The sequence below is a fragment of the Chroicocephalus ridibundus genome, chromosome 7 (assembly GCF_963924245.1).
Source record: "Chroicocephalus ridibundus chromosome 7, bChrRid1.1, whole genome shotgun sequence".
Lineage (NCBI taxonomy): Eukaryota > Metazoa > Chordata > Aves > Charadriiformes > Laridae > Chroicocephalus > Chroicocephalus ridibundus.
Genome location: NC_086290.1, coordinates 54,594,089 through 54,619,742, shown reverse-complemented (window position 1 = coordinate 54,619,742; position 25,654 = coordinate 54,594,089). Strand labels below are relative to the sequence as shown.

General features: G+C 41.8%; 1 protein-coding gene across 1 annotated transcript in view; it reads left to right on the top strand.

Moving 5' to 3' along the window:
• EFCAB5 (EF-hand calcium binding domain 5) overlaps positions 1-25,654 on the top strand; it is a 43,982-nt gene that overhangs the window by 12,351 nt on the left and 5,977 nt on the right. Inside the window, exons 5-17 of the mRNA XM_063342563.1 lie at positions 2,669-2,825; positions 3,492-3,555; positions 5,369-5,439; positions 9,064-9,219; positions 14,237-14,336; positions 15,057-15,944; positions 17,106-17,174; positions 17,357-17,449; positions 17,847-18,061; positions 19,278-19,434; positions 22,734-23,023; positions 23,914-24,086; positions 24,816-25,044. Coding sequence (XP_063198633.1) covers positions 2,669-2,825; positions 3,492-3,555; positions 5,369-5,439; positions 9,064-9,219; positions 14,237-14,336; positions 15,057-15,944; positions 17,106-17,174; positions 17,357-17,449; positions 17,847-18,061; positions 19,278-19,434; positions 22,734-23,023; positions 23,914-24,086; positions 24,816-25,044 — 2,662 coding nt within the window. The remainder of the gene's footprint in view (positions 1-2,668; positions 2,826-3,491; positions 3,556-5,368; positions 5,440-9,063; positions 9,220-14,236; positions 14,337-15,056; positions 15,945-17,105; positions 17,175-17,356; positions 17,450-17,846; positions 18,062-19,277; positions 19,435-22,733; positions 23,024-23,913; positions 24,087-24,815; positions 25,045-25,654) is intronic.

Below are 25,654 nucleotides of genomic sequence, written 5' to 3'. Positions count from 1 at the left end.
ACACTCTTAGCTTTCATTGTGAATCAGAGCTTATTTCTGGAGAGGTCAGATTTTCCTGTAGAATGCAAAGTGTTGGCTACCAGTGACATGTTATCTTGGCCTTGGCTGTTAAGCCCATGTTTACGTTTGGAGACAGGTTCTCAATTTGTAACTATCAAAGCTGATGCAAAAGAAGTGACTATCAAGACTTGTGGAAATCAATCTCTCCGTAGACAGCACTGCCACGGGGATTTATGCAGCCATAGCTGTAGCAGGTTTTGCATATCTGCTGGTAGTAGTATCATGGGATTTGCATTCTCAGCAGCTCCGGATTTACATATTTGTGATGGCTGTATTGTGGGATTTGCATAGGATTCTTAAATCACAGCAGCACAGGATTTTACCAACACCATGTAGCACTGAGACTCGTAATTTGAGTCACTAGCTTTCTAAACAGGAAAAGAACTTTACAAGAGAAATGCCAGTTTGTGCTCAAAATGTCTCACATAAGCACCAGAAAATGAGGAATGAAATTCTGGCCCAAATGAAGCTCCCGGAAACCTTGACATTACCTTCAGGAAAGGCTGGATTTCACCCCAGGTTCTTCTCTAAAGCTTACCCACCCTCAGTCAGCTCTCTCAGGCTTCCGCCAGTCTCTCCTTAACTGCTGTCTGACTGGGAGTCAAAACATGCAGGAGAACAGATGGGAGAAATTCCTTATCCAAATGGATTGGTACCTGAAACAGAGACGGTATTGGTCCAGGGATGGTAGTCCTTCAGTCTGAGTCACCCGTCCTTGTGTGGGAGTTAGGCGGCTGTCTTCCTGAAGAAACATGTTTCATTCTGCAGGGAGAAGTCACCCTCGCTGCCATCTCATCTTTTCTGGAAATGTCTAATACTGAAATGAGCTCGCTTTGAAACGGGCGCCCAGCGCTGTTAGAGCCTGTTGTGCCTTTATCGTCTCGGGGGAAAACATTTTGTCCCAAGCCAGGGACACCAAGCAGAGGATGCAGCTGCCTGGTGGTTTAGGACCCTAGAAATAAATGCGAAACTGCAGCACAGTGCAGCACGCGATGGAACTTGTGCTGGGCACTGCCCAAATTAATCATGGCCTTAGCTCTGCATTCAGCTTTCAGGAGGAGCTGCAGTTAGAAATGCTCTGATTTTCTGTCTGTAGCTTACGTTTGAGAAAAATCTGCTAGTCCGTTTAGCTTGGTACCTGCTCCATATCTCCTCTTTGCCGTGTCTGAAGGAGTCAGAAGACAGGAAATTATTTTACCCTTCCCCTGCGATCAAAGTGCCGGAGGCTGAACTGCCTCAGCAGGCACTTGTGCCATGCGCACAATTGATTAAGGAACCCAATTATTCATTAAGAAACATCTGTGATAAGTGTCCATGAAGAACAAATACCTATGATAAAACTGACTGTGATCAAAGTGTATTGCTGTAACGTGTTAAACAGGCCTTTCTATTCATTAATGAAAATATCATTGTTTTATAATTACTAGGATGGCCCCGTAGCAAAAGAAGAGAGCAGGGACAGGATCAGCCCATCTTCACAATATGTGAAACACAGGGAGGGGAAGGGAGCAGAAATCGTTAGTAAAAATATAGTTTCTGGATTAGTGTTTTCTCAGGTACAAAAGAGGAGCAATTCCCCTTACTCTGACCAGCTCTAAGGGTGTACGGGAGAGCAGCTGCCTCAATGCAGAGAGTCCAGCAGCCTCCGTGAGCACGAACTGTGCTCCCCATATGAACTGATCCCTTGGCTTTAAGCATTTTGAACTTCCTAAAAGCTTTTTTTTAACATTGCATGAATGAACAAAGTAAAAACCAAAACAGATGAGTTCAGTGGGATCAATTTTATTCAGTTCTTTTGATGCGCGAAATGGAGGATTGGGAAAAACATGGCTGGGTGATTAGAGAAGCAAAGAAGATGGAAGACGAAAGGAGGTACATTTAGTCCACGCTTGCAAACTCTATGTGTTCAAAATGACGGAGAGGTTGGTGTATTATCCCTGTCTTAAGGCAGTAAGGACTTCATTGTGTGGGACTGCTTCAGAAATTCCATTGAATGTTGTTCTTTGACAGTGAAGTGCTCATGTGAAATGGTACTCAGGCTTTGAGACAAATGTATACTGATGCAATTTTGTTGGTAAATCAAGTGTATCAAAATTAGGCACGTCTGTTCCTGCTGAAATTGAAAGGAAACTGAAGGATGTCTACAAAAGAAATGATTAATGCCATTATAAATGTGAAGGTAAAAATTATCACTGTTGAAACTCGACAAACTAAGAGAGCTGTACAGATGATTTTCCCTTAAATATCTACCGTATACTCTACAAGAGGCTCTCTCTACATGCATGTATCTGACACTCAGAGGTTATTTCTGCAGATTCATAGTTACACTAGATTTCAGGAGATGATACATGTCAGAACATAAATACTCTCACGTCCTTGGAGCTGCCCTCTGAAAACACAGATTACTAATATCTAGCCCAATAGCCACACTAGTAATTTTATGCCCCAAACATCAAGTATTTCTTTGGAGAAAAGTCTGCTTGTACTAAAAGGACAAGAATTTCAGTAAGAAGTTATTTCCTTTCCTTTTGTTCTTCAGTGTAGTCTTAATCTAGCATAAATGTGTTTATGACGGTATCTTTCTAAACCATATTCCCATGTCCTACAGGCTGGCCAGGATGAAGTCTGAGGCAAAGAACAAACGTAAAGAAAAGGAGCAGGTGGAAAATACGAAGTTTCAGGTGAAAGAGATGAGAAAGGAGGCGCTGGCAGCTCAGTTCAAAGAGCGGACAGTGGATGTCAGTGGCAGAGTACCGGTTGCACTGGTAACTAGGGATGATCCTTATTAAGACACTGCTGTGATTGTTCCAGACGGGACGAAAGGGAAGATTGTGATAGTGCAGTCTGCCCTGGCATGGCAGCACGGAGCACAAGGATGGGTAATGGCTCTGACATCCCTTAGGGTCAGGGTGCAGGTCGCTGTCTACCACTTAGCCTCCCCAAGCCCCGATTCCTCACGAGCACATGGAAGGATTGCAATGCGTTTTCCACAGACGTCCTGGGAAGCTAAATGGCCTGTGAGGTGCTCAGACACTCCTGAGGCTGTTGGATACATACCTCATCCCTGGACGTCCTTCTCTGCAGCTGATTATCCCTCAGAATCCCCTTAAAAACATCTGGGGCAGCAACTCTTGTCCTCCGTTAAATCTTCTTTCTACCCCTGTAACTCGTACAAATTGATACTGCAGCTCATAAAATGTGAGATTTGCAGTAATTGTAATACATCTCTTGGTACAGGCATCTTTCCTGGGAAATTGTCCTGTGGTTACACACAGGACAACAAAGACAAGGTCTACACTTAACAGGGCCCACCTATGTGTGGTAAGAAGAATGGCTGGCCCATACAACTAATTATTGCGGGTGATTTATTTTAGTAATTGCCTACTGTTGTCTGCATGAAACAGGCCTTTGACTATTACCTTGATTTGTAGGTTCAGAGTGCCCTGAGGTCTTTTCTGGATGTCATTGCTTCTACTCCCATAGATGTGAGACAAGGTAATTTTTTGACGTGTCTCCTTTAGTTTTATTTCTGTGGTCTGAATTCTGACGCAAACCATGAGCAAACAGCAAATGGATTTGATAATAGAGAAAGAATCTATAAGGATAGTTACACCAGCTAGGATATTCACCACAAATCTTCAGACAGATTGGAAAGAGACTGAACCACCATGTGGTTCATTAATAGGATCTTAAAAAGTACAGAGGTAAGTTTAAAAAATCTTTCAGAGAGATAATAATATCAGATGCAGGCCTTTTCCACTTACATCCTACATTAGCCAGACATTGCCATCTGCTTATCACTATTTTTAAGAAGCACTGTAACAACCTCCTACTTCACCTGCCCTATCACATGGTGGTCTTGGAAATCCCATGGACAGCTTGGCATACTGGAAGGTATGGAGGAAAGGTAGGATCGAAAAAATTAAAGTCTGACAATGTCAAACCTTTTATGGTTTCAGGGAAAATGCTGAAGCTTACCTGACGCTCCACCAAATCCCACATCTTGTCTAGCTGTTCCCTTTGCCAGTCCCAAGCATGGCAGTGACACGGCACAAGGACCTCTGTATCAGAGCACTCAGCACAGAAAGACTTGCATAACTCCTGCCCATTTTACATAGCATACAGTTGACCTCCCTGAATAATGATAATTGAATAGATAGAGCCAGGAACATTGAAGTGGCAACATACAGCCTCCTGCCAGCCCTTTACATTGATAGCTGTAATGATCATCAATAATAACAAATCTGCCTTTGCTGGAAGATGGGATGATAAGCAGGGAACCTCCAGAGAGCATTTCTGCTGGCTGATGGAGTCACCTCTGTCTAGAGCTTGCCCTTGCTCAGCCCTTTCTATATTACAAAATTGTGCCTCCGAGTAATCGTTCTATATTGGTAGTACATTGTGCAAATGCCAAACACAGCCCTCGTGCTCCTGCTGTGGTGGCTGTGGTTCTCCAGTGCGAACAGATACTGGGACGTGAGATTGAGAAGGAAGTTTCTGTCCAGATCCTTGCTCTACAGGTGCCTGAGGTGTTTTATGTCATATTTCACTAGTAGTGCAACTCCGTTTCTTAGTGTATTTAATTCAATAGCATCCAATATACATTAACAGAACATTAAGCTTTGTTTTATAGTTTAATAATGTACAGTTTAGGAATGTCTTAACCAATGAGAGATAAATGCATTTTATGGTGGATTTTCTCATCATTCTTGACATATTGTAGAAGAAAGAACAGAAAAATAATCCCAACAGAAATAGTGTGCCTGCGCTCAAAGATCTCATGCAGAAATCTATGTAAACATTTGACGCACCTTCTCACTTCCATTACAGCAGCCCAGAAGATGACCAAAAGATAGTTTTGAGTGTCATCATCAGTAAAAATATTCCCAAAGAGCTTCTTGGGAAAATTACTAGGATTTTCAGGTTCCACTCTTGCAAAGCAGAAGCCACGTCCCCAGAATTTTAAGGCAGTTTTATGTTTGTTAAATCCAAAATAGTTTCTTACCTCACATTTGTTGTTGTAAGTACCATTCAAATCATTGCAATTTGCACCAACGTATGTCAAGAATAAAAATGACTATACAGTTCTGGTAAGTGCAGATTCGCAGCAAGAGAAACATGTAAGAATCACATTTAGATAGCTTCTATACAGTCGGATGCTTCAGCTGCTATGTAGGATAGCCTCAAATAAATGTAATCCAACATGAGGAAAAAGTTAATGTAACATACATTATGCAAAAAAATATGTACAATATCCAAAACCACAACAGTTTGCTTTCTAAACCAATATCTCTTTGTTTTTTACTAGCAATCTATGACAGGAAGCTGGAAATTGTCGACACATTGGCAAAAAAAGTCAACATAGGTGAATTCACAGAGGTGAGAGATGAAATAAGAGCACCTGATTCAGAATATGATGTTTACCACAAAGTAGTAGCATTTCCTTGTGGACAGCTGAGTAAGTGAAGGGCTTCACTTCTCCAGCATCCCAGGCAACTGGTTGTATCAGGACATTTCATGTTCCATCTCCATATCTGTCCTCTGCTGTCACAACGCTTCCATTCTGGCCAGCAAGGGGGAAGTATTTTGCCTTCCTTGGAGCTGCAGCCTGTGCCGCTCTCTGAGAAGTCACTCTGGAAGCAGTGGTTTTTAGGACATCCCTCTCAGGCCCTTTCTAGAATGCCAAAGCCCTCTGTCACCAATACGTTGCAAAGAGACAAACCTGGAATCACTTGGGAATTCAGATTTTGCATTGGCTGTTCAAGGGAGGTTCAGTGGCCACATATAACCATTAGCCTGAGGTAATTAATACCGTCCCCCAGCTATTGTTATTTCTGATGAAATCCTATTAACCATAGAAAAACCTAACAAGTAATTAACTGGGATGAGAAGCTCTACCATTTTCTGCCCTGAACTATTTCTGGCCTAAACCACAGCCAAACTGCAACAAATGTCAAAAATGTATGTGAAGCTGAAACCAGGCTGAAAAATATGCAGTTTTAAAATCAAACGCTGTTATTGAGAGATGTCAGAAGTGTGGTTTTAACTCACCAAAATCAAGAAATGTAGTAAGAAGTTTCACCCCTTTACTCTGCTCTTCATCAATTTGAAAATGACCAAATCAGTTCAAACTAAATTTACTTGAAAAACTCTCCAGGCCAAGACTTTGCCAGCCATTTCTACCTACGACAGAGCTAAATTTTATGGCTTAGTAATTAAACCTGTGAAAAAGGATGTTTAGAATAGAAATAAGGACAGACCCTCAATTGCAGCAGTGCTAATGGGTGCTGTTACAATAATTAAAAACAGAGTATAACGCAGCTGTGCAGAGACTAATTTCAAGCAACCATGTGTGATTTTTGTTCCTTCTTCGCCCTCAGGAGACTCACATGTTCGGTATTTTGCAGAGAGATGCATTTTTATGATAACTTGTTGAAGGCTTTTTTAAGCTTGAAATGAGGTATTTTTAAATTTAACCTCAGAATAACTGCATTTAATTAAGAAAACTATTGTGGATAATGTGAGCCCAGAGAATTGCTTTTGTCAGTGAAATGAAGCATCAATCTATAACCCCTATGGTACATGTATAAGCACTGAATGAATTCATGCTCCATTAGCATTAGAAAAATGTTTTAAAATATATTTTGTGTACTCTTTATTTTAACTCAATTAAAGATATGACAACAGAGATCAGAAGTACAAAAGACAGGGACTGTCAAGCTGCCCGATTTACCAGTCAGCGCATCGTTCTTCTCAGAATATATTCTCTGATGCTTTTTCCAGTCCGGCTTTAATTGAATCAAATGACGAGGCTTTCATCACTTCCCTTGGGAACTGTTCCATAATCACAGACCTTGCTCTCAGGACAGGGCTGCTTCTAATCCTCAGCCACAATTTACCTTTGTTCATCAGTCTGCATCATCCACCAAAACCAGAAAGAGAGATGATCTTTCTGCACGCTGGTCCAGGCCCTTTCACATGTGGAAAGCATTGCTTTTTAATGGACCTTAAAATTAAATGGCAATTTTTTTCTTCTTCCTTGAATTCATTGCAACTTTGGGTTACTTAAAGGCTGTTAGACACTCAGTAGAGAGACCTCACACGTTGTTGTTGGGTTTTGGGTTTTTTTTCAGACATGCAGAACAGTGGCTGTTGTATTTTTACATCCTTCGTGACAAACTCACGGGGTCATTCATATTAAAAGTGTTTAAATCCCAGAAACCAGTCCTTAATAGTTTATTTCGCAGGCTTTGTACTCTAACATGCAGAACCCCCAGCGGTCTGACGCAAAGCTATTGACACCGAGGGAAATACTCCCATTGCCTTTGTAGGGTCAGAATTGGGCTTTAAGGTGAGATTATTTTCCATCTTTGCATGTGGCTTCCTCGGTTTCTCTTGAGATCAGCAGGAACAAAAGGCAAAGGTCCATTGTTATTGGTGATAATGTGCTCGCGAACACATCAGGTCTCACACTGGGTAGCAAGAAGGAGGTGTGCCAGCTTTCTTCTGGTGGCTGTCAAAATCTCTAGGTTAGTAATAAATAAATGTATGCTTATTATGCGTACAGTTCTTTACACAGAAGAGTGCTTTACACACATCAGCTAAGAAAAGCTTATGACTCTACGATAGTTCCTCCTGCCCACATAGCTGAACATACGCTTCTAAAATATTTTCTGTGGAGCTGTTAGACAGCAGCATTAATACACAAGCCTTTGGATGTGTCATCAAGATGACATACAAAATAACAACCTGCTTGTCCAACCTGCCTCCTCCCAACTGCTGTCATCTCTAAGGTTCATCTCTCGCAGGGCTCCAGGTTGTAATAGCTCCGAAAAGCTACTAAGATACATGTAGCCCCAGATCTGCCGCCTTCTGTCCAACCCACCTACATTCGCTCTTTTTATGCTGAAATGCAGAAAAACCACACATTGCGTTAGGAGTTCTTCTTTCCCGCCAGCCACCCCTCAGGCCTTTGGTTGCTGCTTTTCTGCTCTTCCTCTCCACTTGTCCCATATACTTGGAAATTATGCAATAAAGACATGAATAATAATACTTCAATATTTCAGTTTGTTAATGCCTGTGCAGTATTTCAACAAGTCCAAGAAGTTCTAGCAGTTGTGTCAGGTATCCATACTCTAAAAATGGGATAATGGGAAACATTCCGTGTTTGCAAATTCCTCTTTTTAACTGTATAGGCTCCCTGTTACCGTGGCTGGCTCCAGAAACCCGCTATAATAACTCAGCACAGGCTTTGGGATTGTGGTTTGTTCTGATGGCCATTATTATTTATGTCATGCACACCACATTTTTAGAACCATATTGCTTTTGCTCATAAAAACCACATGGCTATAAATCCAAAGTGTTAAAGTGTCTCCAAGGCTAGAACTTAAAATAAATCTGGAGTCAGTAGTATTCCCAGTGTCAGAAGACTTAGGTGACAGCAGGCTCGTTTTCAAAAGGTTCTTTCCTTTTTTTATTGTATCCAGACTGGTTCTCTAAACACTGAAGTTGTAGGCAATGGTCATTTTGTGGCATTAGAGAGTTGAGTGACTGTCAGGTCTGCAAAAACTAATGGCTCAAAATGTCTCCTTGGGTGTAAAGTCAAGAATACTAAATGCTGCAGGAAACCATGGAGAACTTATATCCTCCCTGAGATACCCCTGCTTAAGGAAAGGCGTTTCACAGGAAGGATTCTGATCCAGCATCCCTGACCTACCGAACGTGATAAGCAACCTCTGGGCCAGGAGAGGAATTGTTCAATATGCATTTGAGCAGTGCCTAGCGCTGCGGTGTCGCAGGCTTTTTTGGAGAATATTGCTGCTTCTGAGAGAAAAAACGAAGTAGGCCAGTGTAGCATCCATGCACCAAGCCTGCATTGCGTTAGCAGATTGAACAACAAATTCCTATATATTTCATTGCATGCAATAGATATTTAAGAGTTCAAATAAAGCTGAAAATACTTGAAGAAAGCTAACCATTTACACCGCTGCTTTCTCTCCATAGTATGTCCATTCCTACACTGAACATTTTTCAAATGACACGTTCCAAGAAATCCTGAAGCATCTCTGTCAGCGTGCTGATGACTTCCAAGAAGCAAGAAGACATGATACGTGGAGGCAGATGTTTACTGACCTCTTCCTAGATTGTGATTATGGAAAGGTAGGCAAAGCAGCTCTCAACTTAATTTTAACATGGTGATGCTACCAGGTTGGTATTTCTCTGTGTCACTGCCTTCTTTTTATTCTTCATGACTCTAGATACTCTCTTTGTGCTTACTCAGCATTATTTTAGAAGCTGCGTTGTCTTCAAATTCATCGGTCTCAGACACAGAAATAGCCAATAGCCTATAAGCTGATGGCTAATTAGAAACTGATTGCCCTAAGGTGATGACTTGGGGCTGAAGTTCAATTTTTCTGGAGAAGAAATTAACTAGAAACTTCACTACTTCTGGTCATTACTTGCTCCCACAGCGCGTTCAGAATGTTTGGGTGCTGATTTGTCTATTCAGCTGTACTTCAGAAAAGATCACCTAATGTAGATTGACCTTAACAAATGTGCATGTTACTACAATAGTAACATATATTGCGTTAATTATGTTGCATTAATTTATACACCTTTAGGGCTTCTATCAATAAATCTCATAATAGTTTAAATTTACAATGCAAAATAATCTATCTTTACAACAGCTCTGAGAAAAGTACTGTGAACTTCAGCCACAGTTTATGGGCAGGAAATTAAAATACAATGAGTCAGTTACAGAGCCGGAACTGGAACTCAAAAGCCATAATTTGGTTTTCAGCAGCTCTAAACTCTATCTATCATCCTCTGAATACACCTGCATCCCCATTAAAAAAAAAAAAAAAAAAAAAAAAAAAAAAGCTAGATTTTTTTATAGAAACAGTAAATAGTAGGAGCTGAAGAATCAATGGCATAAGCTATTCTTAAAAACTTGGGCTTCATCCAAAAAGTATGGTGCTTGTTATGAGTAGCCCAACCTAGCCAGTTGCCGGCTACTACACAGCAAATGGTTGCCATAATCTTACAGTTTTCTCCCCTACATAAATTATATATTCCGTCCAGCACTCCCCTGGTGATGTTTACAGCATGCCTACCCAGAATGAGCTGTGCTCTACAATGTCATGCTAATAATGTCATTACCTCTAAGAGAATAGAATTACACAGCATGTTTCAACACCAATAGTGTGTTTTAGAGAACAGCAGGCAAGTTGCTGTTTCAGGGATGAGGAGAGAAATGTGTCTGCTTCTCAGTTAGAAGACATTTCATTTTCCTTTTGCTCTGTCAGAAAGACTATGACGGATCCTCCTGGGTAGAGTAATATACAAAGCTGAATCCTATCTTTGCCACGCATTTTGAAAGGATCCCTTCTTTCCCTTTCATGTTTTAACGTGACTTTCTTCCTATTATTTCTGCTGCAGTAATCACCATCTCCATGCTACTAATCCCAGTGGAATCTCAGAGGCAAAGAGCCAAAAACGCTAGCACAACATAACAAGAGCGAGCAGCTATCAGCACAGACGCCGTCACTGCCCAGAAAAAAAACGATTCGAGCACAAACATGGTGGCTGTTTCTAGCCTCCGTGGTAGCCTTGCTCTGCAAACTGAGTTCACTAAACTGTAGTGTGGACCGTGCAGTTCTTTTAAACCTGACCTGGTTTCTTTTGTATAGCTCTAATAAGTCCTGCCATACTGTACCCACAGGGAAGATAAAAGATGCAAACTAACCCAAGGACTTCTACAACTTGAATGTGATCCATTACCTGTAGTAGTCATTCTGCAAAGCACAGCGAAGCAGTTGTTTCAGTTCCTCATTTACATTTCTTTGGCAGCAGGCAGTTATTCCAGTCTGCATGGTGAGCGTGGCTGGCTGCCTCAGTGAGTTGCAATTAAGGCCAGGGAGCTGAGAAAGCAGAGTTTAAATTACAGTCAAATTAGAAGGTATCCACATGATCATTATTATGATTTCAAATGCATGCATCCAGAAGGATGGCAGCTCAGCAAGAACAGCCCGGACTATACAGTGAAGCAGAAACTTTCCAAGACAATACCAGAACACAGCAGAACTGCGCTAATGCCCAAAAAGGCAACAGTTCGGTAAATTTTAAGCTTATTCCCTCTCTGTGCTCACGTGGCTTCAAGCTGCAACAGGGTAGGTTTAGGCTGGACATTAGGAAAAAATTCTTCACAGAAAGAGTGGTCAGACACTGGAATAGGCTGCCCAGGGAGGTGGTGGAGTCACCAGCCCTGAATGTGTTTAAGAGTCGTTTAGATGGGGTGTTGGGGGATATGGTGTAGGGGAGAACGTTGTAGAGTGGGGTTGATGGTTGGACTCGATGATCCCAAGGGTCTTTTCCAACCAGAATGATTCTATGATTCTATGTATCAGGTCTAGTTTCTTTTATACATTATAACAGAATCTGCATTAATTTTCAGGGATGTTTTAAGCCCAGGATCTTTAAATGTAACTGAATTCAGTCAGAGATTATTTTTCAAACTAATGAAGTTCGAGACACTCCTGATTACCTTTCTTGCAGTACAGCAACAAGAGAGTCTGCTTTCTCATGACCTTTTCTGCGTGTCTGTTCTTCCCATCTAGCTCGCTAACAAGCATATTGTGGTGTTCGGGATACACGCATCACATTTCCAAAAAAACAATCAAGAGGTTAAACACTGACCTATCACTGATTAAATGGCAAGTCTGGTTTAGTCTGCATTGCTAAAGGAATTACTCAGAGATCACAGAGCGTTGCTGAAAACAACTGAGAATCATCACCTGCCAATATCGAGGTGACAAGAAAATTGGGTCAACGTGTTTTAACTCTCCAGCCACGAAAGTTGGCACTCGTTAAAAGTGGAGACAAGTTTTGGGCGGTTGTACAAACACAGATGGCCTGCTGTTATTTATAGTGGCTGCTGTACCTGTCCCGACGACAAGACTCAGAACGAAACGCGGATGGGCAGGAATCTTTCACCAGCCTCCCCAGTCACACACGAAGTACAAAGAAGCATGACCTTTTCTAGTAAAAAGTAGGAACACCAAACGATAGCGTAGCTGGGTATAGGACCCTGGAACTGGTGTTCCTGTTGTAATGCTCCTCTTCTCTATAGATAACTTTACTGTGACGTATCCCTCCCAAAATAAGTTGTAAGGAAAAGTGTCTGGGACCTCTGGCAGAATGGCAAATCTGTACAAATTGTAAATGTTAAAACAAGGTGGGAAATACACCCCTAATTCATATTCTGTAATTTCTTACAAGGAATTTACTATTTTTAATGTAAAAATAAAACTATTTAATCTAAATCACAAAAATCTTCTAGAATATGAGTTCTCTAAATCCTCCAAGTATTTTATTTTAAAATGACAACAATGTATCTGAATCCCAAACCAACATTTTTATTTTAATAATACTTTATTCATTGAATTTACCTTTTTAATAACATAAAGCTTTGCATTAGTGCTGCCAACTTCAAGGCAGCCAGCAGATGATTGTGACAAGCAACAGCTGAGGAAACGTAAAGGGAAACTTAAGCGTGTGTAATGGAAATACTGAATGGAGAATCCAAATATTACGCAGTGATCTGGTAACATCTTCAGAAATGTTCTGCGTATCTACTAAATGGATGCAGAATCTGATCTGATATATTCAACTGAAAACCAAACAGCATCAAGAAATATTTGCGTGGGAGCGTGCAAGATATTTGTATATTAATGTCAAGAAGATGAAGACACCGGGAATCAGGGCCTACATCTTGTAAGTTTAGGGACAGAATTATGTGGTGACATTTGTTGTTCCAAACCCACACATGGCTGAAATTCAACTGTAATTTGCCTCATTTTTTTACCAGCAGGAATTAAGTTACAGGAGTCTGAAACACTAAGTCTGGACTGGATGGCTGCTTACATTTCAGTTCTGATCCTTTCCTCAGAATTTGCAAAAGGCTTTCAGTTCCCTGTAGAGGAAAGGTGTTGGAGAAAACGTGATGTATTCACTTAGTTTTCAGTATTAGCTTCCTCGGGAGGCACTTCACCAGCAGATCCAGAAGGGTATCTCTCAGTTGTTTTCAAATCCTCTCTTCCTTACACTGATGCCATTAATTATGGTTTTAGATTATAAATAACGCAGTCACCTTGAGCTCATTTCCAGAAAAGAGCAGCAAACTTCTTCCTGTATTTCTTCAGTCTAAGGGCAGGAAAAGTTCACAAGGAATTAAAAGCTTGGCGAATTTTACGTTTTGCAGTTTTTCATCTAAAAACAAAATGTGAAAAGGAAATCAATAATTCAGTTGGAAAGCGACTTGCTACAAATAATGAACTTAAGTAAATCCGTTCTCTAATTAACTACTGTATTTCGCTAATGAGAAGGAGATTACAAAGGTGGCAGGACTGAAATAATGACAACAGGAATTCATCATAAAATGGAAAACTTGAAATCGTTTAGATTTGCTTTGCTCTTTAAACTTACAATTTCCTGATTGGAAATGATCCATTTCGTTGTCTTTTCCTGGGTTTATTGTCTGCATACACTCACCCCAAGTAACAAGGACTTAATAAACTCTGCATGTTCCTCTGCACTGGAGCTACTGATACCTCTCTCGCCTCTGTGGTCAAATGTGTTCGAATTTTTAAAGGAAATTAGGGAGGGTGTCACAGTAGCTCAGATTTTTGGACTAATTATTTTCCCAGGCAGTTGCCAATACATCATGCTTCAAAGGAAATGGTGGGGCACAAAACCAAACTACGCTATGCAGTCACTAACATCACACGGCACGGCCCATAATATGTGAAAATTCTTCCGCAGTACTGTCAGGCAATCAATATCTGTCTTGAAAGTGTGAAATGTTGAAGCTTTGATCTTTACATGAAGAACTCCTTTGGCAGAAGTGGCTACAATCATCCAACTGTAATTTGTCAAGAATATGCAAGAGGATGTGCCTGCAAAGGAATATGCATGAGGGGTTCCAGCTAAGCCCAGAGAAGAAATTTTTGCCTCTATGAAATAAATTCACTTCTTTGAAATTGGTACTGATGTTCTGGTAATGGATAATTTTCAGTCACAGGTAATTCTCAGCTAATGGTGCCTTTGTAATGCTGCAAATGTTGATGTAAGTCCCAAGAACCACAGGAAAAAAAGCAATAATTGTAATCTTTTTGTCTAGGTTGGGCTCTTAGATAGACAAAAAATACTTGCCCTGCTGGTAGACTTCTATGACAGAAGCCCGGTGGCTACTAAGAGGGGATTCTGTAACCCAAGACAGTGTAAGTATATGGGATGTTTCAACTGGGGCTGAAACATTTAGAGGTCACATGAGGTTGTATAGTTAATATATATTTTATGAATGTTACCAGAAATGAACAGAGCCCGTAGGACGAATGAATGCTGTGAGCTACACACCATAATTTGCAAACACGTTTTGCAAACTGTGATGCAATGTTCAGAAATGCTTCAGCATCCAAAACTTTTCCTTCCTACAAAATTCTGAAGTACTTTTTGGAAGTAGGATTAAAGAAAGACTACTTTTCCTGAAACAATCGTTGTTTCTTACTGGGCAATATTAGAAGTTAATTTCGTGTTTACACTAAAATTTCTCCAGGAACATAGAAGGATAAAGGAAAACCACATAGAATCATCTACAAGAAAGTAAAATATTTTTGAGATATTGGCCATTAATTAATTGCTAGGATTAAATGCAAGGCAAATTACAGCTTTCCTTCTTAGTATGGAGAACTATGAAACATGATATAAATTTCAAAATGAATATGGTGTAATCCACAACAAGTGCAGATCTCTGCAGGCAAAGACATTATTCTGAAGGTTTGTGTTTCTGAGATGCACGTTTGCAGAACGTACTTTCTGATAGTTTGTATTTGTTAGGGAATACCTTTTTCCTTTTTAAAAAAAATTTCCTTATGCAATAATAGAGAACATAAAATGAATGCAAACTATCAACTTATCAATAATTTTTTTTTTTATTTTAGGGCCAATAATTGAGCTGCAAGAGATTGAGCTTGCAGATTTATGGGGAGCCCCTGATGACCAGGAAGTTTGTGAGGAACTCGGTGAAAAGTTAGTCCTGTCTCAATCAGGAATTTCTGAGGGAGAGATTTTAGCGTATCAGCCTGTAGATGATAATGGACAAGGCACATATAGAATGAGAACTGGTGTCGGAGAAGGTCTTTTTGAACAAATGGGCATGAGTGAAGCTGAGACTGGAGGAATTTCTAAGGAAGAAAACCAAGCGGCAGAATCAAGTGATGCTGAGTTGAGAAAGGAAGGTGAGGATGCTGCGTCAGCAGTGAAAAGCACTGATTTTGAAGCTAGTGATTTGGATGGAGATACAATACATAGTGAGAAATCCAGTTTCCAGGAAGACATCAAAACTGAGAGGCAAACTGAATCTGCAAGCGCAGACAGACGGGAGGAAGATTTCCCAGGGTCAGCCTCTACTGAGTATGGTCTTGGTAGATATGGAGAACCTGGATCTGAAAAACAGGTGGAGGAAGAGGAATTTAGCCTGGGTGGAGAGCCTGATACAGAAACAAATAGGGAAGAAGATTATCATATCTTGGACAGAGAACCTAGATCAGAAGGGCAAGTTAGTCAGGAGGAGGACAATTTGATTGCAGAGGCAACCAACACATTTTCAGGACCTGCACCTGAAGCTGTAACCGTGACCTCAGAAGACAGAGCTGTGACAGTCATGGACATCATTGCTTCAGAACAGGATGCTGCAGTTGCAGAGGTTGTGAAAGAAACTCCTGGAAGAAAAGAGAGTTTTTCTAGGCAGCATGGCAGACAGTTTGACCAACAGACAAGCTCAGAGACAAGAATGAAGGATGAGGACCTTGTAGAAGACCAGGGTGAAGGTAAGGCATTCTCCTTTATTCTGGCAGACCTTAATCTTTTCCAACACATACATTTGGACCAATTTAACTACAGGTGTATTTTTAATCCATTTCAAAACCATTGAAAAAATGTGAGTGATTTCTGAACACACAAGGATAGCTTTGATGTCTTCTCAGCATGGTGTTTTCTGCCAAGGTTTCGGAGTGTGCTCCTCTCACAGGACGGCAGGTGAGTCACTTTGCTGCTGATCGGTATTCAAGGCACTGAGCAGACACTTTAATTCAAGCAGGGACTTTCTGAGGCAGCAGCATTTTTATAATAAGGAGAAACTTCATGTTCTGTTTCACTCTGTAATATTAGTATAGCAAGACAGGAGACTGAGCACATTATATATAGAAATGACTTTTAATAATTTTTAGACTGTGATGGCCCATAGGGAGATATATTATGAGATCATATAGCAGGAACCTTTTATTTTAATGTCTCACTGTGTTTCCAAAGGACTACCATACTCCTTAATTGTGTGAAAAGGCCCTTGTTTAGGAAGGATGTGGTCGGGCAACCGTGTATCTCCTAAGAGGTATTGAAGGACCAACCTCCTTACTAGCACTCTGCGAATACGCTCTCGTGTCTCACAGTTTAAAACACTACAAGAGCTGGGTCTACGTTGCCAGAGCAGCCTAGTGACACTTATTAGAGAAAGGGCTGTAAAGCTGGTAGTACAGCCCGCTGGTACCTACAGCTTTTTGTGGTTAACTCCCAGTACAGAGCACTCACCTGTCATTCAGACAGTCCCTGGCTGTGCATTGTCTGGGACATGCAGTGCTTCCATCTTCAGAGCAGATTCCCACCCTGTTCTTGCAGAAATGGTGGTGTGATGGTACGATGCTCTTTGAGAGAAAGGTGGATGGAAACAAGAAGTCTAAATATAATTTTGAACCTATCTCAGAAAAGAATTTATCTTATTTACTCTTGCTAAAATGGATATTTTTAGCTGGGCTTAAGAAATGTACCATTCACCAGGTGAATTTCAGGAAGCAGTATTTCCAGATAGTAAAAATAAATAGCTACTGATAACAACAGTAACTCCAGAGACACAGAGGTAGGTTTTACACATTAGTCAGCAGGGTGCTCAGACTAGTGAGCTCTGGTTCATGGAAGATTTATTTTTGAAATTGCAGGTCCAGCACACTCAGACAGACAGGATTCTCCAGCTGAAGCTAGCCAGGAGTTTGAAGTGCCGTGGTCAGGTGACTGCTCGTGTCAGCTCTCTTCATCTGCTTCACAAACTAGAGCTTGGATATATGTATTTATTTTTTTAGAAATCTTTAGAAATTTAGAATATTTAGAAATCAAGTCTTTTAGAAAAGCTGTATCTTGTGTCTTTTTTAAAATCTTGTATCATTACAAGGTACATTTTATCTTTCACCAGGTGACCTTCTGACTTCTGACCTAAGTTGCAGGTATAGCAGCTATGGAGAGAGAATTCCAGAGGACTGGAAGTCTGCAAACACTAGATTTCCAGGTATTTGGTCACCGAGTTGTGTGTTCACTGGGGCGCATAGCGTCTGGCAGTGTCTGCAGACGTGCCAGTACTGCTGTGAGCTGAAAGTTTGGGTGAAAATACAAACACTATTTCCCAAAGCTGACTTCAAGAAAAGAATTTCAGCTCACCTGTGTTCAGTGATTTGGCCTGGTTGTATGATGGCATCCATGCTAGACTGGAGCAAAACTCTGAAGAGATACTGTTAGAAAAGTATAGGCAGATTAAGGCCTGGAGTCATCATGGCATGAGTCCGTATCCAGCCATTTTATCACTGGATAGGAAGTGCAGGATTCGGGACTGTGTTGATATCTGCCACGTGGCCGGCTTTAGGGCAGCGTTTGGCTTCCTGCAACACACTGTGCTTTCTGCCTTTCAGACTTACATCCCATCATGGCAGAGATTCAGAACCGTTGGGCTTCTCGTCCTAGAAGTGCCTTTGATAAAAACTGCCTCAACCTGCCACAGTTTGTACAGCTCCTGGAGACATTTGTTGGTGAAGATATTTCTCTGCCTACTGTGAAGAGGCTTATTGCATTTATCAAAGAAGAATACAAACAGACAGAAGAGGAAAAAATGGAACAGCTAGAAAAAGTAAATATTGATAAGTTTTGCTGATCTCATGTCCAAACAAAGCCCAAGCAAATGCCTACAGACACTGACAAAGTCAACTTCTAATGTCATGCTGGCAGAGCTATTCACGTGCAGCCTTGCATTCTCTGTTTCTTCAAGAGACCTTTTAGCCCTTTGTTTTCATGTGGATCCTCCCTCCCTAGCCCTTAGCTCTAGAAGTGATGACAGACTCATCCTGTTGTCTCTCTGTTCTGGACTCAGTGAGACAGCAGGTTGATAGTTAATTGCGAAAGAGCTCAAAACATTCCATTCTGCTTATTCACCTTTATAATAGCCAAGAACCTGATCTCTGACCTACTGCACTGGCATGTACGTATGAGGTTGGGGATGTTTTGGGGAGGATTCTAAACCAAGTGTGTTAGGTTTTGCTATGCGCATGGCTGTATGTGAATGTGCACATGCTTCTTTGTGTTTAAGTTACAAGGTGCTCTTGCCATGTGTTGAAAAAGCATATTCCACTTCAGCAATACTCTCACTCACAGCACCAGGGTGCCCATATCACTTCAGAGTACAGATATATTTTGTGGTGGGTCTATCCGTAGTGGCCTCTCTAGCTGCATTTTCCTTAGCCCTCTTCCTAGTTTCCCTCTGTGCTGCTGACCTAATTTGGATGAGATATTGGATCTGACGGCTCTACTGTCCTCACGCTGAACACAACACACACTGCCAGTATTTTGTCCTTTGAGAGAATTCCACTCCAGCCATTTATCACTGTATGCTGGGCAAAGACTGTGTTTAAAGGACAAATTGTACATGCGTTTGCTTGGAGCCCACGCACTTCAGGGCAGCACCAGCAAAATAATAATGTATGGAAATACAAACTGTCACATCTTTGGGTGTTACTAACAAGGCTGTGGTTAGTTCTTGCTGGGAAGACATTTGTATTCTGGGAAACTTGCACTTACCCGAGTTGATCTCACCTTAGATCCAGCACGGGTTCCATTTGTTCACTGGGAAATAACCCCCTGCGGTGCTGATTCTACCTGGTAAAACTCAACTGTTGGCTGTTTTTAGTGTTTCTAAATATCTCCCAGGTTTAATGATTTATCCCCAGGTCTAAGCTGTGTATTTACAGATTTGGCCTGACCCACAGGAAATACTGTATTTTCCATATTTGTGTAGACGCTGAGCATCAGTGTCCAGGAATTACTAAAGACTGGCTGTTTCTCTGATGTAGGTTCACCACATGTCTCGCTTGGCCCAACGGAAATTGATTCTGGAAGCACTTTTTGAAAAGTGGGATAACAATGCATCCGGGTTTCTGGACCTGGAAGAGGTGGATGCTGTTCTAAGCACATTCAAGGAAGGGATGGACAAAGAGGCCTTGAGGAAGGGTAAGGAAACAGCTCTGCTCTGGGAGAACAATGTCAACACAGTAGGCCTTGAACCATTCAACGACAGTGCTAATGAAGTTGTTGGCAAGCACCGGTAGTTTTTGGTTTTGCAAGCAGTCATAAGCATACAAGGTATGATGTATAAAATGAAAAGGAACAGCTATCCAAACCTAATTGTTAATGCATAGCTCCATCCTCTCCTGCGCGAGACTCCTCTGCGACAGATTGCCAGTCAGAGGTAGCCCAATGCTTTCATGACTTTGTGCTGTGTTGAAAAATTGTTTCAGCTGTAACATGTAATATATAGCTGTGATATGGCAGTGAAAAACACACATAAAGCCTGAGGACACGCTTTGCACTTTTAGTCTAGCCTGTCTGTGTTATCCAGCTATTTTTAATAGCCACATTTTTACTGTGCTATCTGCAGGAACATATCTCATAGGAGCTTTCCTTATGGGTCTCAAATAGCCTTTAGTAATCCACACTGTTGTACAACTCTCATGAACTAGGCAGCAACTTTGAGTCTCACTTTGTTGGCTCGTTTCTCTGAATAAACTTAGCAAATTTGGTCCTTGACAGAGTAGACTTGGGTCAGACAGAAGTGCTGCAGGTTCACCTGGACTTGTCTGACAGCCTCATACATGTTAACATGTGGGCATTAGGTGCTTTGAAATACTGTATTAGCAATTAAGAACATGTCTGCATGTGTGCTTGGGTGGAGAGGACCAGTTTATTCATCTCCACACGTATCTTCATGTTGCTTGTTCTGCCCCATATTACTGAGAATGGCTCATTTTGGCAACAACTGAAATCTCTTTATCCTTTAGCTCGCTTGAGGCAGCTGGTGGGGTGGGGAGCGAATCGGCATGCTACGGTTAATTGTCTCCCGGCTGCACCGCCACAGGAGAAACTGGCGATTTACAGCTCTCTTGTATTGAAAGCATGCCAGAACACACCACAGAAATACAGAAGGACATAGTCCCTTCCATGAAGGGCTCATAAACTAAAGGACAAATAAATAGAAAGATAGCATAGCAAAATCAATACCACCTACAGCAACATAAAACTATTTCTAGCAGCTTCAACCTAATCTCTCAAAGACGTTGCAGGTTTGGGGAAGGGTTCACAGACATTGCGCTCCTCCTGGATGAAAACACAGAGTGGAAAGTGGGTAGAATTATTTGATTTTTCTTGTAAGTGAAAAGCGTAACATTACAGATATAATGGGTAAAATAATTCATTATGCTGTGGCTCAGTAATGAAGGCATTCATCAGGCCATGTTCAACTTCACGTGTATTTCTTTCTTTATCTCTTTCTTCAAAGAGAGGAGAAAGTGGAGGCAAAAATCCAAACATTTTTATACCATAAAAAAATTCCCCATCCTAGTTCTGTCAGAAAATCCGAAATTAAATTAAAAAACACTGAATGTTTTTAGATGATGGGCAGGATAAGACAGCATTAACAGTCAGCTCCACCGTGGTTGGGGCCAGTTAGTACTTGCCACTCATATAGCTAAAATCGGTGATAAAATGCCCCCTCACTTCTGGGGGAGAAGGACAAGGCTCTCAGCTCCCATAAACATCCGTGTCTTGAGTGCGCTGGGAGGCAACCAGGGCAGATCCCTGCCCGTTCCGGTGCATCATTAATCAAAGCATTTCCTATTACACTATTCCTTATAGACCACTGTACGTATTGATCACAAAATACTCCCTGCTTAACGGCGAAGTTGCGCTTCTACCTATATTATCTTTGCTAGTCGGAAGCAGCTTGACATATAGCTCTCTTTCCTTTCCTTTACTTCTTCGAGTCCAACAGGATTTGAAATCAGGATGCAGAAAAAGAAATGCTGAAAGCGTGAGTCGTGGGAGCGCTGCGGGGAGGCGCAGGCAGGAGCGCGGCCAGGCGGGCTGCGCTCGGGCACGGCCCCCGGGCGAGCCCCGCTCCGCAGGGCCAGGCGCTGCCGGCGGTTCCACGGGCTGTGCAAGAGCACCCCCGTGAGCCAGAACCTCGGTGAGAGCTGGCGCGGGGGGGGGTGAGCTGCTCTGTCAGGCTGGCTGCTGGTTTCAGTAACATCTGGACAGAAACCGATGGGGTAAATTTACATTTTCACGCTCAGTCTGTTAGGATCACAAGTCTCAGGTGAATCCCGTTTGTCTTCAGGACCTCTGAGCAAATTGGAAGTTTGTGAACTAGAATGAGTGGATAGGGGAAAGCGATTCTTGGGAATCATAATTTGAGCCTTGTGGCATTCCTCATCCCTCCATCCTCCAAGCAAACGGAAACTCTGCCAGACCTTTCTACTGCAGCTTATTTGCCCGTAGGTGGGCCAGCCCAGCTGCAATCTCTGGGACATGAAAAAGGGGACCGAGGCATGACTCCACTCCCGGCCTTGTGCAAGATGGGAAGGAGCAGCCTCTGTGCGGTCATCTTTATTCCTTCACTCCCCTGGAAGCCAACAGGCAGCACTTAATTGTTTTAGGTGCTTTTCATACTAATTTATTCTTCTAAACGTGCTCTTGCTCCTTCTGCTCCACATCTACATCCCTTGGTGCAGTACAGGTGATTCCAGAGCGCTGTCCCAACCTCTGTGTGACTTAAATAGAGCTTCTGTTTTCTTTGCTATTTGTTTATGAGATTTAGCACAATACAAATGTTACTTCAATAATTCATCAAAGGCATCTAAAGAAGGGTAATTAAGAAAGATAGTTACTTTGGAAGGCCTCAAGAGAAAAATATAACGTCTGCAAGTATATATATAATGGCAAATCCAGGAATATGAGTGATCTGTGAAATTATCTGTAGACTCTGGCCTTCACATTTTTAATGGGATTGATGAATAGTTTTTCTGTGAAGTCCCAACTACTATTACCGTATGCAGAATGCCTACCAGCAGCCCAGTCCCACCAGCCCCTCAAGTGTCCATAATATTTGGTTCTGACGTGAAGATACCTTTGATTTTTGATAACTCCAAGCAGCTTTCCTATTTTCCATTGACCTTTATTGTTTAGGTATGCTGCAGAGGTACGAAAGGGGCACAGGAGCAATGCTGTGCAGGTTTCTTTCTGAGTAGGTGAGAAAGTAGGCATCTCGAGGAAAAGGTGCATTCAGTCTTGAAGCTGCAGATTACCTGTCAGGGTGACAACTTACATTTAGAGGGTAGCTGGAAGAAACCCAGAATGATGGACTGGAGCACTCCACCCAAAGTCAGTTTAGCGCTTGATTCATACTTTGCACAAGAAAAGTAAAACATTTTATTCAAATAGACTGTCCCTGTCTTATTTGCTTTTTCTTCTACTAGCAAAGCAACACCTTTGCTCCCGTTACCCACAGCTCAGCAGAGTGGGGAAGCTATCCCCAAGGGCATTCCAGACTTTCCTTGAGTTAGTTGCTTCCGAGTTCACTGGCGATGGGGATGAAGCTACTGATAACTTGGTGGAATTTCTGACCGCAAGTGTGGAACGAAGTCACACAGAGTATTTGCAAAGCTTAACCAGGAGGAAATGGCTGCGTGATATCCAGCAAGCAGCTGAGACCAGTGGAGCGAGCATGGAAGTGGTTTACAAAGCGGTGTTTAAGGCCCTCTCCCAGGTAGGCATCCCAGGGAGCACAAGAATCGTTTGTGTTGGGATTGTGACACTGACTGCAAACCCCCATGCATTTGAGTGGGACTCGCGGGTAGCATGGGAAGCTGGTCTGAGGCTGGTCTCCTTGTGCCTTCTGCACTTAGCTGGTGCTGGGAAGAGAACATGGTTACGCACAGAAAAAGTCACAGGTCAGATCTGCAATACAAGAATTCTTGACCATGCTTTGCCAATAAAGGGTGCATCTCCTGGATAATATGTCTCACTTTTTGAAGGGCTGACTCAGATCAAATCCGGAAATCTAGTTTTAGATTTAGTTTTAGTTCTAGTTTTAGAGCTTCTGAAATGAAACACGCCAGACTCGGCGCGGGACAAAGATCATTAATTTGTACTGGAGATAGATAGTTTCATTTTTAAATTGCAGCTGCAACTTTAGATTGTTAGATTGTTTCGATTGTTAAAGCCCCCTCAAAGCAAAACTTCTCTCATGGTAGCTGAAGTGCTCTTGCAATATTGCCTAGGTGTGTGATAGCAACCCTGGCACTTGTTTGTCTGATTGTTCCAAAGGAACGTCCTATCAGAGAAGGAGTTTTGCTTAGACACAGGTTATAATTGGGATTATTTTTATATGAACTGCTCCCCATTAGCAGCAGGAAGAAAAGAAACCCATTTTCCTTGCCAATCAAAATACGAAGTGTTTTCGCTTGCGACAGAGCGTACCGGTCAGACACGATCACAGCACAGACACACACATGTCATGCAGTTGGTGCATGACATACAAAATCTGTGACCCAGAACAACATCTCAGCAAAAATGAGACAAGCGCTAAGTAGATGAAATAAGTGCAATGGCCAATGGCTAACGTACATAATGTAATGGGAAACGTTTGGTTGCTAGGATGCAGAAGCCCATGGGGATAACAAGAAGATCAGCGCATATATTGCCCTTTTGGAAGAGAACCAGCCCTCACCAGAGCGGGGACACTTTCTCCTACGCTATGTGGCATGTACTGCAGATGATGCTCCGTATGTTCTTAACAAGATACTTTACAGAGACATGAAAGGAGTAAGGTAAGAAAAGATGTAAATAACGGTTTCATTTTCTTAAAAATATTTAGAATGTAGGGGTACCAGCCAGTGTTTGGGGAGCACTGGAAACAGAGCACTCCAGAGAGGAAATCTCCTCAGGGACAGTTGTGGGATGATTGATTATCATACACGTGCCCTTATACTTTGCATGGTCTACTTAGAACTGCTCTGTTTGGGATTTCACTCCTTTCCTTGGGGAGATTAGCTCATAGTCTAATAAATCTCACCCTTTAGGAAAAATCTATTATATTGGGCCTTTCTTCTTTAAAAATTAATTCCCTTACAGCAGTTTACATCCACAGGATATTTTTTGAGAACAATGCCTTTCCTTCCCTAGTGTTTACACTATAAACAACTTTCATGCCTCTTTACTTCTCGTTTCCAGAAGCTAGACATATTTGTCTCTTTCTTTAAATATTGCTTCTTCTAACCTATTAAATGTAACTGCTGCTCACTTCTGTATTCCCTATCATTACATTCATTTGTTGATGTTTTTAAAATGTCCTGAGGATGAAAAGAGCCTTATTTATCACTGTTGTCTTTGGGATGCAAGTGGTAAATGTGGTATTTCTGGGTGTGGTTGGAGCATGGAGCTAACACCTTCCTTCTCTGATGCCAAAAAGCCGGGAGAGATCAAAGCTGCATTATTTATTGCTTTGCTAAAGGTTTTCTGCTACTCTGAACAAACCTGGTCATAAATTTGTTGTTCAGCTTCGCAGCTGTTGAAGAGGGAAAGCCAATCCATGTTCCAAGAGTTCAGCTCCATGGAAATATCCACTTCTGGAACTATGACCGCCCAGTGGAGGAGAGAAAAGGTTCACTCCTGGTACTGCCATTGCATGACGCTTGCTGGAGAGCCTTTGGCATTCTAGGAGTTGACACTCTTCGGGACCAGTGTGAGAAAACCATCTTTCTGACCCATGAGATCAGATTCTACCAGGTGGGCACCACCAGAAAGCAGTCTGTTAGATCATTCTTCAAAAAGCTGTGTAGGGACCACCTGAATTTTACATGTTCGTTCTGAGTAAACCTAAGATGTACAACTAAGAAAATAAATGTGTACCCCTTTTTACGGTATATGGTGAAAGTGGTGTGAGCAGAACACTTTATCAGTATCATACTGATTAGAATGTTATCTGTAATTGATTACCAGGTATCACTTCATCAATAATTAATTTAAGCTTCTCCTGAATAGTAAATCAATTGCACTTTTGTGCAAAGCCCGAAGATAGTAGCTTTAATTTCCTGAAGCTCTGAACCTCACACTTGTGTTTGTTTCCATAAAGCGTCACAAAACCTTACTTTTTCCATGATGGACTAATTATAAGCAACAGCAGTCCGGATTTCTTTGGGATGCTCTTTAGAGCCGGCCTCATTGTGTCTGCAGCATCTGGGCAGCAGGGAGCGCAGTAAGCCAACATTACCAGTGAATTTGGCTATCTCCACTAAACAACAACGTTGTCTGGTTTAGGACTCGGCTGTGACCTGGGGACTCTGGAGTTTTTGAGCATTATTTGATAAGGGACATTTCACAGTCACTTTTCAGCTTT